At 44.4% G+C, this 15,874-nt stretch overlaps 2 protein-coding genes across 2 annotated transcripts in view; one reads left to right on the top strand and one right to left on the bottom strand.

Moving 5' to 3' along the window:
• The window catches only part of DOCK8 (dedicator of cytokinesis 8), a 765,653-nt gene that overhangs the window by 381,798 nt on the left and 367,981 nt on the right, over positions 1 to 15,874 (top strand). The window lies entirely within an intron of this gene.
• Positions 3,881 to 9,411, bottom strand: LOC144818371 (uncharacterized). The gene is made up of 3 exons (XM_078675732.1): positions 8,721 to 9,411; positions 8,010 to 8,120; positions 3,881 to 5,811 (listed from the first exon to the last, which is right to left on the bottom strand). Exons 1-3 carry the CDS (start codon positions 9,171 to 9,173, stop codon positions 5,767 to 5,769), a joined length of 609 nt encoding a protein of 202 aa, XP_078531858.1. The 5' UTR covers positions 9,174 to 9,411; the 3' UTR covers positions 3,881 to 5,766.

The following is a 15,874-nucleotide window of genomic DNA, read 5'->3' as shown; positions in this document are numbered from 1 at the left end:
CCTTGGACCCACTCATTTCGGGGCACCACTCTCCTGTTATAGCCTGTTTTGAAATAATATAAAACAAGGCTTCACCTGTTCCTTCTTGCTGTGGATACCACAACTGCTCTAAGTGATACAAAAGTCTGTGTTTTCACTTTCCCTAGAGTACTTGTCATCCAAATTCCGAGCTACTTCTTGGATCACATACTTAAAGGCTGTCCCAAATGTACCATACAAACCATGGTGGGTTTTGGTCTCAGGCCTTCCAAGCTTCTGACATGCTTGCCAACTCCTTGTAAACTCCTCCATCCAAGCTTAGAGTAATATTGTCTTTTATTGCTTGTATCCAGTTAATAGGATGTTATACATCCAACTAATTTTACAGCACATATTTTGTATTCAAATCAAAATGGGACTCAGCATGGTGTTTGTAATACAGGTATCGCAAGACCTTCTGACAAGACTGGTAACCCGGTGAACAGCTCTGAAGCCAGAGCCGATAAGACGTTCCCAACCTGAGTGGTTACTCTCTGAGCCTGTTAAATGTGCACCCAGAAGGATGGATTCCCTCTGTGAACCTTGCCCCTGAAATAAGATCTGAGTAACCTGATAGATTTCTTGCTGTCTAGTGCTTAAACTTATGTGATTTGTCAAGTCTTACTGATACCTGTTATGCCTGGTTAGTCACTGACCTGGTTTATGACTGATGGAAGCAGCTTGAGTCTCACCTCACCCTCTCCTTTCTGCTAACTCCACTGACTGAGATACAAACACATGTTGGCAGGAGAGTTTTGGAGGTGGAAGGGGGTGTTTTATGGTTCACAAATGTGATTGATGGTTCATACTAAACAGGCACTTCAAGAAGGAATTCACACACATTAGTAGTGCCCTGTGCAATACGCTTAGTTGGACCTGTTTTATAAGCAGATAAGCATGTGTAAGCTTATACATGTAACCTCCAATTAAATCACTTATTGGGAGGGATGTTACAAAGCTGCAGTTTTTGTAGTCACTGTTGCTTTGTTTTAGGGCACTGCAGCAATTTCTAAGTCGCTGCATTGATGTTGCTAAAATGCACCTTTGCACTGTAACATGTTACAGTGTAACTTTGCACTTGCTTTAGCATATGCTGCCGGGTGGTGATTTTTGCCACTGCTGATGTTATCAAGTTCCACGGCGCCCGTGCACTTGTGAGAGCTGGTGAGATGCCCAAGTTGCACCATTAGGGAGGCTACTTCAGACATTTTGTTAGTGCTCATTTGTCCTGCTGTTGTGTGGTCAGAGAGTAAATTTAAAACGGCAACTAAACTTCTGATTTTGCTTGTCCCTTGCATTTCAGTCTCTTCCAGGTATCACCACAGTTGTTGCCGGTGTTGTGGAGCATATTGAACTCTTGAGAGTCTGACACTAGGGGGGTAGTATGAGGAGAGAGGGCTCATATACGCTTTGGCTATCGTGGTGCCCTTTGAGGGTATCCTGCAACTGCACAGAGAGGCCCATTATCATTCTGTATGTGATAATTAGGCAGACATACAGAATGATAATGGGCCTGTAAGCAGTCTGTGCTGGGTTGGGGGGGGCTTCTGCAGGCCGTTGAATTCACAGCAGGAGCACGAGCTGGCCCCTGCAGTGAAAGTTCCAGAATTCTAACTGCAGGGGGCAGCTCGCTCCTATGTCTGAAATTACGGACAAAAGACCCACTGTGTTTTTCGCCTGACACCTGACGGGAGATGTATTGTCTGGGCTGGGCATCTCGATCTATCACTATAGTGTTGGTACTTGTGGACTTCGCTGCCTTAACCGTTGACTTTCTTTAATTAAAGGGGGATGCCGGCTTACCAACTGACAATCAATCCTAAAATTGATGTCTTTCATCTTTGATCTGTCCAGGTTAGCTGTGTAACAAGTAGTTCTCTTTCGATCTATCCCCCAGATTCATCAAAGTCCCGTTTTGCGAGTCCTTACTAGCGATTTTTAAGGAATCGCTATTAAAGACTCGCAAAATGGGATGCATGTAGGAATCGCAATATTTTTTGCGATTTCTACTGCTTCCTTATTTGCGATTCGGTAATTGCTAATCGCAAATAACGAATGGCTTTCCCATTCTGGGCCTAAAGGCCCATAGGAATGAATGGGGAGTCATTCCTTATTTGCGATTAGCAATTAGCGAATTGCAAATAAGGAAGCAATTTCAAGGGTGCCAGGGTGTCCATAGGACACTCTGTAGCACCCCTGAAATGGTAATGTACACTGGTGTTGCGCACACACATGTCCAAAGGACATGTGTGTGTGTAACATACAACTTAGAAAAATGCACTAAAGTGCATTTTTCTAAGTTTTCGCTATTTACCACGTAGTTAGACTTCGCGGTAAATAGCGGCCCCAGATTGCGAATTCGCAATTTTAAAATGGTTCATGATTTGCATTTAAGGAATCTCAAATTGAGATTCCTTAAATGCAATTATTCGCAATTTAGCGATTTCTAAAATTGCGATTTTTGCATTTGGGATGATGAATCCCAAATGCAAAAATAGCGCTCGCAAAGGGCCAGATTCTCAGAATCTGGCCCTTTACGAGCCGATTTTGCCTTGATGAATCTGGCTGTATGAGAGGTACAGGGTACTTGTTATTCTCCCTATGTGCACAATCCAACCTTTAAAAATTCTCTGCTATGCTGTTTGATTAATTATTGCAAATCCCGAAAATAAAATTACATCTAGAACAAGCTATTTTGCACTACCGCACAAGTTTTGGTATTAGTGTATGTATATCTTGATCTTTTAAACTTAAAGTTGGCCAACAAAGTCAAGTTTAAAATTGCAGTGTTTTTAGATGAAGGCACAGATTTGAAATGTTGTTTGGAATACCAGAAAGTAACAAGTGTTCATCCCCACTGCTTCATGTTGTACACATGCATGGTGATTTGTGGTTTGCTTTCGGGAGATACTCCGTTTTGAAGAGCATCACAGCAGAGCTGAGTTTTCTCTATTTATATCACAACGTTCCTGTTCCCCTGCAAATTAATTGAAATTGAAAGGGATTCCTCTACGCTTTTGATCTTTACCATACTAGGGCACGATTTCAAGTTCCCTGTTATCTCTGCAGTGAAATACCAGGGTTGAAATTGTTAATAACATGTGGACCCTGGAAAACCAAGCACAATACCACATGTTTTTCAAACTTCCCTGGGAAGCAACAGGCCCACATATGCAGCCATTTGCGCCTGCAGAGAGTAGGTGGCAAATGATTGGGCAGCTTTTTCTTTTGTCTGTGGCAGGGTTGAAGGGAGCAGGCGGCAGCAGCAGGGCAGATGTATTTTTCCTTCAGATGGGAGGAAAACCTTCTTCCCCCGTGCAGAAGTATGTGTGGAGGCAGGGGGCTGGGCACAGCAGCAGCTGCCTGCATCATCCTCAGCTCTGCAGATACCTCCATGCCCAATGTCTCCAGGCTTCGATATATCAACTCCAGAGATAATTTCAGGCCGGGACACATATTGTTGCCCAGAGCGGTGTCACCCCGGGCATACCGAATCTGAAAACTCTATTGAGCCTTAATGTTGTGTAATTGGTTCTAAATCATAACACCCATTTTAAATCATATAAAAAACACGTAATTATAGGGCAACAAATAGAATTTCAATTCAGTTGTTAACTTTAGCCCCAACCCAAATGCTAAACCCAACTCTAACAAATGAGGTGCAAGATTACCTTAACCATAACACCAACCCACCCCAGATCCCTGCACCTAAACCTAATGCCTAATCCCAATCATTTATCGAACAGTACATTTGCTGTGTTTAGTTGAATGTGAATTATAATAGAATTCAATCATCTGATAGGAGCATTAAAGGGCACGTTTTGTAATGTTTTTGTAAGAATAAATAACAGTGAGAAATACGTTTTGTTTCCAAGTAGATTTTGAAGTTTTAATAGCAGGAGAACAGAAGAAACAACACATTGATTTCATAAATGTTTACACGTTTTCGGGTAGTAAACAACTTCACAGATGAGACATCTTGATAGAAATACCAACACAGAGTTCTTCAAACAGAGCACCTTTTAGATGGCATTTGTGTATACAAGTAAATTTGCATGTTTATTCAAACCAACCCAGTTTTCCCACAAGGGCTGCAGCCCGGCATATGGATTTTTAAGGGAATTGGTTTCCAAACAGTGCACCTGCTTTTCACAGGATGTTTTCTCATTGCCTTTCTGCTAGATAAAAAAAACAGCATTGTTCAGAAAAGTTATCCTCAGTATAAACATACTAGATTAAAGTGTTTAACTGAAATTTCAAGTGCAGCACCTATTTTGTTTCGTACACTGATACAATGCTACATGTCATGAAAGTCTGACTTTTTCTCGAATTGAATTGGACCAATTGTGAATTTCACCAAAGAGTTGTTTTTTAATAGACTTCTGCAGCCAATGGATCCCCCTTTAGGCATACAGGGCTATGCCACCTTGCTTTCTGGCCTGTTTTTAATATACCAAGAATGAATAAGTTGCCACCTGCACAGATCATCAGAGATTCTCCAGGGCTGAAGAAACCCCCAGCTCTGGCCTCAGTGCCCTGGCACACCTCACTGACTCCCCATCTGTGAGTTGGTAATGCGTGACACATAAAGGTAGCCATGTGTGCTGGAGGTTTAAGCCCTCTAGTGCCCATGGGTACATGGCAATTAGCCAGTCACCTTGCCCTTTCCCAACTCCTTGCAGAGTTGGGAAACGGTATGGTGAAACTGCAGAGATCAAAACCTTGAATCTGTGACTCCGGGGCGGCTCCTCCGTTGGAACGGAGGGGCGCTGTCCCACTTAAAACCCCCCAACCCCATGAAAAATAAAATGGTAATTAATTATTAACATTTTATTTCTTTACCCCGTCCCGAACAAAGTGTCAGGACGGGGGCAGGGCTGCTGCTAAGTGACACCAGCATGTCACTCAGCAGGGAGGAGGGTGGGCTTGTATGGCACTGTTTAAAGTGTGCATGTCTTTTTGTCCAGCCGTCTTGAGATGGCCAGCCACATATGCGCACTTTAAACAGCTCTAACCCAGCTGTCTTATGATAGCTGACTTACAGCAAGCCATAGCCTCAACAGCGCTGTGGAGCGCTGAGTGAGTCTGCTCCCTCCAATCGGGCTGCTGCTCTCATGCTGCATGAGAGCAGCGACCTGATTGGTCAAGGGAGTTGCTGCTGCCAGTTCTTGGGGAGAGGAGAGGATGGGAGGAGGACTTTGTGTTGTGTTCAGGTAAGTTAAAAGTTTTATATTTTTTTAGTTTATTTTGCTTTTGCGCGCGCGCCCACCTGCCCAACCACCCGTCTCGGCTCGCCAGAGATTCCAGCCGCCACTGTTGTGACTGTGCAGGTTCCAGATTTCAGTTTCAAGCAATGGATGCAGAAAGAAGCAGCATGAGTCCAAATAGGACCTGCAAAAGCAGCAAGGTAAGTAAAAAATGCTTTAAAACTCTGTGTGTGTTTCCATGAGTGTGCATGTCCACAAGAGTGTGTATGAGCTACGTATGACATTGGAACGTTCTACTTTTAGGAAAATAGAAACATTTTTAAACATGGCTCTCCAAACAAGCATAACAGGACACTTTTTGTTGTTGTAGGTGGCCTGTTTTAACGCCAGGACACTGTCTTGAGTAGCTGCACGCTTTATAAATCTCGCTAACGTAACATATGTTTGAGCTTGTCTGTGTGTGTTAGTGAAAAGGAGGCCTTATGATTCATCGTTAGTAACAGTACAAAACGTGCATTCTGCTCCTCTGATGGTAGAAATGTTACTGTTGTCTTCGTTTTCCCAGTTTTTTTTTCCGGGATGCAAACTACAAAACAAATTAGAGAAATAATGCAGTGTTAGCAGAGATATGCATTATACTCAAAGCTTGGGTTTGTGAACGTACATTTTGGGGAGGAAAGAAAGAATAAAAGACTTATCCAGTAGTGCTAGCTCCCACCATGATAGTTAGCTCCTCTAGATTCACATAAGAAATTAAATGTACACAGAGGACATAAACAAAAAAGTTAAAACTAAAAAAAAAAAATGAGACCCTGGTAAAAGTACTTATGCGTCTAATGTCAGTTGAGAATACTTCTTTTGAATGTATAAGGGCAAACTTCTTTGGACATGTTGGATCAATTGAAAAAATGCCACTTACTTACACACTAAGCCTCATTCGCATAGAAAAGATGAGTCCTAAATGCCAATTGGGCAAGGTGAAAGAGAGCACAGAGCTGCACACTACCTCTGTTGTCAGGCATGGCACAGGTAGTTAAGTAGTGAACCCCTGCCTGAATTGAAGGTCGCACATGCTTCCCCTCCCCCTTCCCTTGGCCAAGGTAGGAGTAGTAATGTCCCCCCCACAACCCCTTGGCATAGGTGAGGGTACAGGCCTATAAAAACCCCTTCCCCAGAGGGCTCTAAATTAACCTCTCTACTATTTCTTTAAATATCTCTCAGTGTTTGTGACCACGAGGAGAGATTTTTAGAAATTAAGCCCAGGCATTGGGATTTGTAAAGAACCACATCATTGATTCCAGGGCTCAATTTTTTTTTTTCAGAAAAAATCTGTTCTGATCTTTCTGAACTTTAGGGGAGATTTATAGATCTAGCTTATAGTTTTAGTAACAAGCCAGACCTTTCAGCTTTGACAAAGTTACAGGGTTGGGACACAGGGGTAACAAAAGTGCAATGGCATAGCGAGGGATTACAGAGTGAGGGCCACTTAGATGAAAGGTAGTAGGGATGCCAAGGGCCCAAAGGGAGAGTGGGGGTACATGCATGAGCTGCAGAAGCATAGCGGTACACTGGTATGTTAACCGTGGCTTCACTGTAAAACGATAATATTAATGACATTAAAAAGGTAACATGTTAGCTCGATATCATGTCACAACTCCACTAACCTTGTACCCCAACACACTGACTAATTTATCCATACACCCACCATTTGGAAATGGTGGGTGTATGATGTCTATACAAAACACTAAACATCATATAGCTATTCACACATGACATATAGCGGCTTACCAACCATTATACATATGCACAGTCACAATCGATAGATAGATAGATAGATAGATAGATAGATAGATAGATAGATAGATAGATAGATAGATAGATAGATAGATAGATAGATAGATAGATAGATAGATAGATAGATAGATAGATAGATAGATAGATAGATAGATAGATAGATAGATAGATCTCAACAGTTAAAGTGCAGTTATGGTAAAGTCTTAAAACCAAAAAACCCTGAAATTCACCAGTTATAATTACCGCCACAAACCATAGCTCGCACACCTACCATAAAGCGTAGCACACACATCAAATGTAGTGCTTATGACCTTACAATAATTATAACAGTAAATCACCGGAGTTTACACCACATTTTTACATTTCATCACACACAATTGATAATACTGTATCCATAGTTGTATAGTTCATTATGTTATTGGTAGGACTATATAGCATGTCACTATTAAGATAATGTATGTCATTTGTGAAGGTATCTGTTACATCAAGATTGAGCCCATGAGCAGGGCATTTGGTGTGTGAGAGAAAGAGCAAGAGAGAAAGGCAAGAAAAGGAGCCACAAAGCAGGAAGTGGAAGGTAGGAAAACAGTAACTGGGCGAAAGTAAGAATGAAAAATAATATGACAATTCAGAAAGAGACAGGGGGTTCAGGGTGATGCTATTCACAGCAAAATGCACGGTGTACTACCAACATAGTCAATACAGTTCAATAATTCGAAAACATTTTTAGAAAGTGTGTCCAACCTTCCATCCACTCTAGGTCTCTCTCGTCTATATTGTGTAGCACTTAGAAGCAAAGCTTTCACGTAGCACTGTAAACCAATGCTTTTACATATCCCAAAATAAAACAATGCTTTTGCGTACCACTATAAACGTTGAAATAAATAAGCACAGCATATGAGGAGGTTTCTTGAGCTACCAATGTATCAGGGCTTATGGCTTAAAAGTGTGATTGCCAAGTGCAGACTTTGGCAGTGAAACAAAACCCACCTCTTTTACGAGATTTTCAAGTCTTTCCTCCTGAGCATTGATCTCGTTGTCCTGGGTCTCCACGTCTGTGAAAAGGTCATCGATTCTCACGCTTTGAGACGTCAACAAAGCCTGGGCAAAAAGAAAAAGCCAAAGTAAGTGGTTAGAAAGTTGTGAAGTATGTGGTAAAGCAGAGGTTACGTTAGACACATGAATTGCGGTGGGTGCTATAAAACCCCACAAGGAAATTAAACAATAAAATCAATACACCGATGGCAGCCATGTGAATTGTGGTGAGTAGAACCATATAAAAGCCATGGTCAGTTATGTAGCACATTCAGTAACAGAGCAATAGGGTCTCACAGCTAGTAATGATTAGCAATTATTGACCTATCCTAATAGTTTAATTAAAATAATTCCTTATATTGTAATCTAGGCGGTCCAGTTGGACTATTTATTTAGCACATCATACCCAGGTTAGGTTGTGAAGCGCGCCAATTCACTAACAGCATAAGAATCTAGCTTACACTGTTGGGATTTTCACCATGTGTTCACAATGGTGTGGCAGTGAAGCCGTGAGTGTCAACTCTTAACAAGCTCAATAAACACTTTGGGGCAATTTACAAGCCCCTTTGCGCCACTTTTACGTCACTTTTCCCATGTTAAAAGTGACGTAAAAGTGGCGCAAGGGGCTTGTAAATCTGCCCCTCTGTGTACTGTGTGCCTTCCTACCATTAGATGTTCCCACTCCTCGAGGTCCAGGGTTTTTTCCAGACGCTTCTCCAAGGAGTTCAGCTTGGCTTCTAAGGAGGTCTCGAGCTCCACCATCTGGCTGAGGTAGGCCTGGAAATCCACCGCGTGCCCCTGGAACTCGTCCTCCCTGTGCCCGCGCTCCGCCTCGCGCCACCTCGGGCTGTCCCGGGCCCTCTCGCACGCGCCGACCTGCCGCAGCAGCTCGGCCAGCGAGCGGTTGAACAGCTCCAGCTCCTGGTGGACTCCGGCCATCTTCTCCTTGGTGTTGGCCGCCTGCTCCTTCAGCACGGAGCCGAGCCGCAGGAGGGCTTGCCACAGCATGCCTACTTCCACGCTGTCGACCGTCAGGACGTCCTGTTCGCCCTCGTCCAGGCTTAAGGCCAAGCTGCACGCGAGAAAGCAGAGGAGCGCGCGGACAAAAAGCCTGCTCATGGTGCCTGCAGGCGGTGCGGCGTGTACCGAGAGCAGCGCGCGACTGGACCACTTGCGAGCAGCGACGTTATCCGTGGCGCTGGGGAAGGCAATGGGAACCCAAGGCAGGATGCAATTTATCCCAGATTCCACAGGTTAACCCCTTAGGTTCCTGGGCCAATGTTTTGCCAGATTGTTTCCAGTTTCTTCAGTGCTTCTTAGCTGAGCTGTCCATGGTGGCGTGGGACCTTTCAGATTGTGGCGCACAATGGATTTGCAACAGCGTGGGAGAACAAGTCTCACTGACGAAACAAAGTATTGAAGGCCAACCCCAGCGACACGCTGTTCATCATATAACCCTGACGAAATGCCACAGTACGTTAGAAGAAAAATAAAATGCAACATTGTAGAATGTGCTTGGGTGGGAGAATAAGTATCGTATAGTCAATTACATACCTCCCTAGGTGGTACCTTTTTCAAAGAAGCTGTGGGAAAAGTATAGATTTGTCCGGGATACTGCACAGTTTGCAGAACATTCACAGTATGTGATTGTAATAGTCAACTATTTCTCTAAATTAATTTTTCATTTGTTGTGGCACTGCGATCAGTCACTGAATGAATGGCTGACTCTCTTCTAGGACTTGTTCGCACCGGACGTTCCATTTAGGACATTGGTTTCTGGCAGTGAATTGTAATTTGTATTGGACTGTACTAAGATTTTGTTGGCTTAATTTAGCATTACTCAATATAAAGTGTTTTTGTGTAGTCCACAACCCAATGGCCATATGATTAGAATCTACAAAATATAACGAGGAGGTGCTTTAGTGGCTCTTGTGATGGAAGCAAATGTGGGTAAATGTATAAGAAACAAGGTTTAGAGCTAGCCTAGCAATGCAATTGTAGAAATAATATTTAAATTATTGAGGAACAGAGTACAAGTCTATAAGAGTGTTAGACCTGTCAACCATGGCATGGTTCCCTGACACTTTGCCCCCCTGACCTCCTGTTTTGCTGACTTCATTTTTGCTGGCTCTAGGTTTCTGGGCACTTTACCACTGCTAACCAGTGCTAAAGTGCATATTCTCTGTACTCAAAACATGGTCGAATTGACTTATCTACAATTGGCATATTTAATTTCCATGTATGTCTCTAGTAGAGTGCATTACATGTGCCCAGGGACTGAAAATTAAATGCTACTAGTGAGCCTGCAGCAGAGATTGTGCCACCCGCTTCAGTAGCCTGTAAACATGGCTCAGGCCTGCTACTGCAGAGCTTGTGTGTGCAGTTTTGAACTACTGTTTCGATCTGGCAGTTTACCTACTTGCCAGGCCTAAACCTTTCCTTTTATTACATATAAGTCACCTCTAAGGTAGGCCCTAGGCAGCCCTATGGCCAGGGTGCAGTGTATTTAAAAGGTAGGACATGTACTTTTTAGTTTCACAAGTTCTGGTAGTGAAAAATGACTACATTCTTTTTTTTACTACTGCAAGGCCTATCTCTCCCATAGATTAACATTGGGATTGTCTTTAAACATCTTTTAAGTGTGATCTCCAGTTGGTAAAATATGGAGATTTGGAGTTTGATGTCTCTGGATACACAATTTAAAATCACAATTTATGGTGAAGTTCAATTTTAAATTGTAAATCTGAAAATGGCACTTTAAGAGAGTTCCGAAAAGGGGGGCAGGCCTGTACCTCATGTTCCTTTTAACCCCTTCGCTGCTAGGCCTTTTCCCCTCCTGTGCTAAGCCCTTTTTTGGCGATTTGGGGTAGTGCGCACTTATGCCCCTGTAACTTTTTGACCACATAAGGTATCCACACCAAATTTGCGCCCTTTTCTTCCAACATCATGTGGATTCTAAAGGTGCCCAGGGTTTGTGGATTCCCTTGGAGGGGTCCTCGAAATTAAGCAAAATACAGTAAAACTTTTGTTTTTTTCAGAAAAATTGGAAAAACGGGTTGCAAATGAAAGCCTCTGGGTTTTTCCCTGCAAATGTTATCCAAAAAGGGTTTGTGGGGCTGACATCAGCATTTTCCCAACTTTTAGGGAATGACAGTCTTTTGTCAGAGAACCGACATTTTTCACACAGTTTTGGCATTTTTCTGGGACATAGCCTATTTTTGCTATTTTTAGAGCTTTCAACCTCCTTCCAGTTAATGGTAGAAATGAGTTTGAAAGCAATAATGGATCCTGGAAAGCTATACATTTTTGAAAAGTAGACAAAATTCTGAATTCAGAAAGGGGTCATTTGTCTCAATCCATGAAGGTTTCTTTATAGAAACTAACAGTTAGATATTGGAATAATTGAAAATTAGTTGAAAAAAAACCAGCCTTTTGTCTCAACGTTTTCACCTGTAACTTCTTGTAATTTTGACAGCTGTTTGAAAGCAATATACCGTTACATCAATTTGACCTTCCTGGTTGTGGGGATATATAGGACTTGTAGTTTCACCAAGAAACCGACAAACCCAGAGCCAAAAACTGAGCAGCAACTTGCAATAGTATTTTATTATGTACTGGGTATAGAGCACTTATTCTTTGAAAATGTATACATGGCAAAATCGGTATGAAAGACACCTATGTATTTCTGAATTGGGTACAAATTATAGAGTTTAGAAACAGTATATATTTGCACATTTTCAAAATTGGGAATACTCATACTAGCATGAGAATTCTTGGTCATTTTTCAAAAAGATTTTTTTTTTACACAATGTCTTTCATTGGGAAGGGAGAAATGCATGACAACTCAATAGGTAATAACAGTTGATTTACAAATCTGAATCACTCTAAGTCTCCCAATAAAAACAGTACCTCACTTGTGTGGGTCAGCCTTGTGCCTGCGACAGCAAAACGGCGCAAAATGCAATGTGGTCACACCTCAATTTTGCAGTTAAAAATTGACCCTTTTATGGCAAAGTGCCTAGCTGTAGTTTCTGCACCCTAGCTCTACCGGCACCTAGGGAAACCTAGCAAACCTATACATTTTTGAAAACTAGACACCCAGGGGAATTCAGGATGGGGTGACTCAACTGCCTCCCACCAGGTTATGTTACCCAGAATCCCTTGCAAAATTAATAAATTGACAAAAAAATGCATTTTCCTCACATTTCTATGGTGGAAAGTTCTGGAATCTGCGTGGATCAACAAATTTCCACCCACCCAGTGTTCCCCCAGGTCTCCCGAAAAAAATGGTACCTCACTTGCCTGGGTCTGCCTAGCGCCTGCGACAGGAAACAGCGCAAAACGCAACGTGTTTGCACCGCAATTTCGCTGTGAAAAAGGGCCCTTTTTTGGCAAAGTGCCTACCTTTCGTTTTTGAACCCTAGCTCTGCCGGCACCTAGGGAAACCTAGCAAACCTATACATTTCTGAAAACTAGACACCCAGGGGAATTAAGGATGGGGTGACTCAACTGCCACCCACCAGGTTCTGTTACCCAGAAACCCCTGCAAAGTTAAAAAATTAACAAAAAAATGCATTTTCCTCACATTTCTGTGGTGGAAAGTTCTGGAATCTGCGTGGATCAACAAATTTCCACCCATCCAGTGTTCCCCCAGGTCTCCCCAAAAAAATGGTACCTCACTTGCCTGGGTCTGCCTAGTGCCTGCGACAGGAAACAGCGCAAAACGCAATGTGTTCGCACCGCAATTTTGCAGTGAAAACGGGCCCTTTTTTGGCAAAGTGCCTACCTTTGGTTTTTGAACCCTAGCTCTGCCGGCATCTAGGGAAACCTAGCAAACCTATACATTTTTGAAAACTAGACACCCGGGGGGATTCAGGATGGGGTGACTCAACTGCCTCCCACCAGGTTCTGTTACCCAGAATCCCTTGCAAAGCTAAACAATTGACAATGGAAACGCATTTCCCTCACATTTCTGTGGTGGCAAGTTCTGGAATCTGCGTGGATCAACAAATTTCCACCCACCCCGCGTTCCCCCAGGTCTCCCGAAAAAAATGGTACCTCACTTGCCTGGGTCTGCCTAGTGCCTGCGACAGGAAACAGCGCAAAACGCAACGTGTTCGCACAGCAATTTCGCAATGAAAACGGGCCCTTTTTTGGCAAAGTGCCTACATTTTGTTTTTGAACCGTAGCTCTACGGCACCTAAGGAAACCTAGCAAACCTATACATTTTTGAAAACTAGACACCCAGGGGAATTCAGGATGGGGTGACTCAACTGCCTCCCACCAGGTTCTGTTACCCAGAATCCCTTGCAAAGCTAAACAATTGACAATGGAAACGCATTTTCCTCACATTTCTGTGGTGGAAAGTTCTGGAATGTGCGTGGATCAACAAATTTCCATGCACCCCGCGTTCCCCCAGGTCTCCTAAAAAAAATGGTACCTCACTTGCCTGGGTCTGCCTAGTGCTTGCAACAGGAAACAGCGCAAAACGCAACGTGTTCGCACCGCAATTTCGCAGTGAAAACGGGCCCTTTTTTTGCAAAGTGCCTACCTTTCGTTTTTGAACCCTAGCTCTGCCAGCACCTAGGGAAACCTAGCAAACCTATACATTTTTGAAAACTAGACACCCAGGGGAATTCAGGATGGGGTGACTCAACTGCCTCCCACCAGGTTCTGTTACCCAGAATCCCTTGCAAACCTAAGTAATTGTCAAAAAAACGCGTTTTCGTCACATTTCTGTGGTGGAAAGTTCTGGAATCTGCGTGGATCAACAAATTTCCACCCACGCTGCGTTCCCCCAGGTCTCCTGAAAAAAATGGTACCTCACTTGCCTGAGTCTGCATAGTGCCTACGACAGGAAACAGCGCCAAACGCAACGTGTTCGCACCGCAATTTTGCAGTGAAAACGGGCCCTTTTTTTGCAAAGTGCCTACCTTTCGTTTTTGAACCCTAGCTCTGCCGGCATCTAGGGAAACCTAGCAAACCTATACATTTTTGAAAACTAGACACCCAGGGGAATTCAGGATGGGGTGACTCAACTGCCTCCCACCAGGTTCCGTTACCCAGAATCCCTTGCAAACCTAAATAATTGTAATAAAAAACCGCATTTTCCTCACATTTCTGTGGTGGAAAGTTCTGGAATCTGCGTGTATCAACAAATTTCCAACCACCCCGCGTTCCCCCAGGTCTCCCGAAAAAAATGGTACCTCACTTGCGTGGGTAGGCATACTGGCTGCAACAGGAAAAGGCCCAAATCGTATGGTGGAGACTTAACATTAACCTATAGCAAAAGTACCTTATTTTTTGGGGGGGGCACCTGCGTTTTTGGCCCGGGGCTCGGTGGCAAACTTGGGAAACTACCAAATCGAAACAGTTCTGAAAACTAGACACCCGGGGGAGTCCAGGGAGGTATGGTATGCGTGGGTCCCCCAACGTTTTCCTACCCAGAATTCCTTGCAAACCTTAAAATTAGGTAAAAAAATCCCTTTTCCATACTTTTTTGCGTGGGATCTCCGTGCCGGCACAAATGTCCTACCACCCTGCGTTCCCCTTGTTCTCCCAAGTAAAATGATACCTCACTTGTGTGGGTTCTGGGCAGCCCCCACCCCCACACATAAAAAAGCCAGCGTAATCGTTGGCGTCAAGTGGGCTGTTTGCGCCCCGGGGGGGCAGATTCGGGGCTACAGCCCCCATCCTTCCTCAAGGGGGGGCAGAAAGGCTGTCATTGTTGCAGGTGGGGGGTGGGGGCATTGGCATGTCTGTTTTGGGCAGCCCCAACCTAAGAAAAATGTGCCCAAAAATCCTGTGTGTCTTGTGGGTTTTTTGCCCCCCCCCCCAAGGGGGGGCAGATTGGGGCTACTGCCCCATCTGTCCCCGGGAGGGGCAGGAAGGCTGTAATTTTAGTGGGGGGGGGGAATGGGCATGCCAGTTTTGGGCAGCCCCACCCTATTTCAAATTTGCCCCCCCCAAAAATCCCTGGCGTCTAGTGGGCTTTTGCCCCCCCCTGGCAGGGCAGTTTGGGGGGTAATGCCCCCATCTGCCCCCAAGGGGGTCAGAAAGTCCACTAAACGTCAGGGAGTTTTTTGGCCCAAGACGGGCATGCCAATGCCCCCACCCTAATAAAAATTTGCCTAAAAAAATCCCTGGTGTCTAGTGGGCTTTTTGCCCCCCCAGCGGGGGCAGATTGGAGGCTACTGCCCCATCAGCCCCCAAGGGGGGCAGGAAGGCTGTTCTTTTCGTGGGGGAGGGGTGGGGGCATAGGCATGCCCGTTTTGGGCAGCCCATCCAAATTCAAATTTGCCCGCAAAAAAATCCCTGGCGTCTAGTGGGCTTTTTGCCCCACCTCCCCCAGCGGGGCAGATTGGGGGGTAATGCCTCCATCTGCCCCCCAGGGGGGTCAGAAAGTCCACTAGACGCCAGGGAGTTTTTTTGGCAAATTTTAATTAGGGTGGAGTCTGCCCAAAACGGGCATGCCAATGCCCCCAACTTAATAAAAATTTGCCCCCAAAAATCCCTGGTATCTAGTGGGCTTTTTGCCCCCCTGGGGGGCAGATTGGGGGCTACTGCGGGGAGGGGGTGGGCGCATGGGCATGCCCGTTTTGGGCAGCCACACACTATTTCATATTTGCCCCCTCAAAAAATACCTGGAGTCTAGTGGGCTTTTTGCCCCCCTGGCGGGGCAGATTGGGGGCTAATGCCCCCAACTGCCCCCCAGGGAGGGCAGAAAGTTCACCAGACACCAGGGAGTTTTTTGGGAAAATTTTAATTAGGGTGGGGGCTGCCCAAAACGGGCATGATAATGCCCCCACCCTAATTAACAT

This window comes from Lissotriton helveticus, chromosome 2_1, assembly GCF_964261635.1.
Source record: "Lissotriton helveticus chromosome 2_1, aLisHel1.1, whole genome shotgun sequence".
NCBI classification, from domain to species: Eukaryota; Metazoa; Chordata; class Amphibia; order Caudata; family Salamandridae; genus Lissotriton; species Lissotriton helveticus.
Note: the sequence above shows the minus strand (reverse complement) of the source record. Positions and strands in the feature narration are given on the sequence as shown.

Excerpts from the sequence above, each read along its gene's own strand:
- LOC144818371 (XM_078675732.1), bottom strand. The coding sequence starts at position 9,173 with ATGAGCAGGCTTTTTGTCCGCGCGCTCCTCTGCTTTCTCGCGTGCAGC. Across the intron at positions 8,121-8,720 it reads AGGAGTGGGAACATCTAATG|GCTTTGTTGACGTCTCAAAG; the intron begins GTAGGAAGGCAC and ends CTTTTTGCCCAG. Across the intron at positions 5,812-8,009 it reads TTGAAAATCTCGTAAAAGAG|TTTGCATCCCGGAAAAAAAA; the intron begins GTGGGTTTTGTT and ends TTTGTTTTGTAG.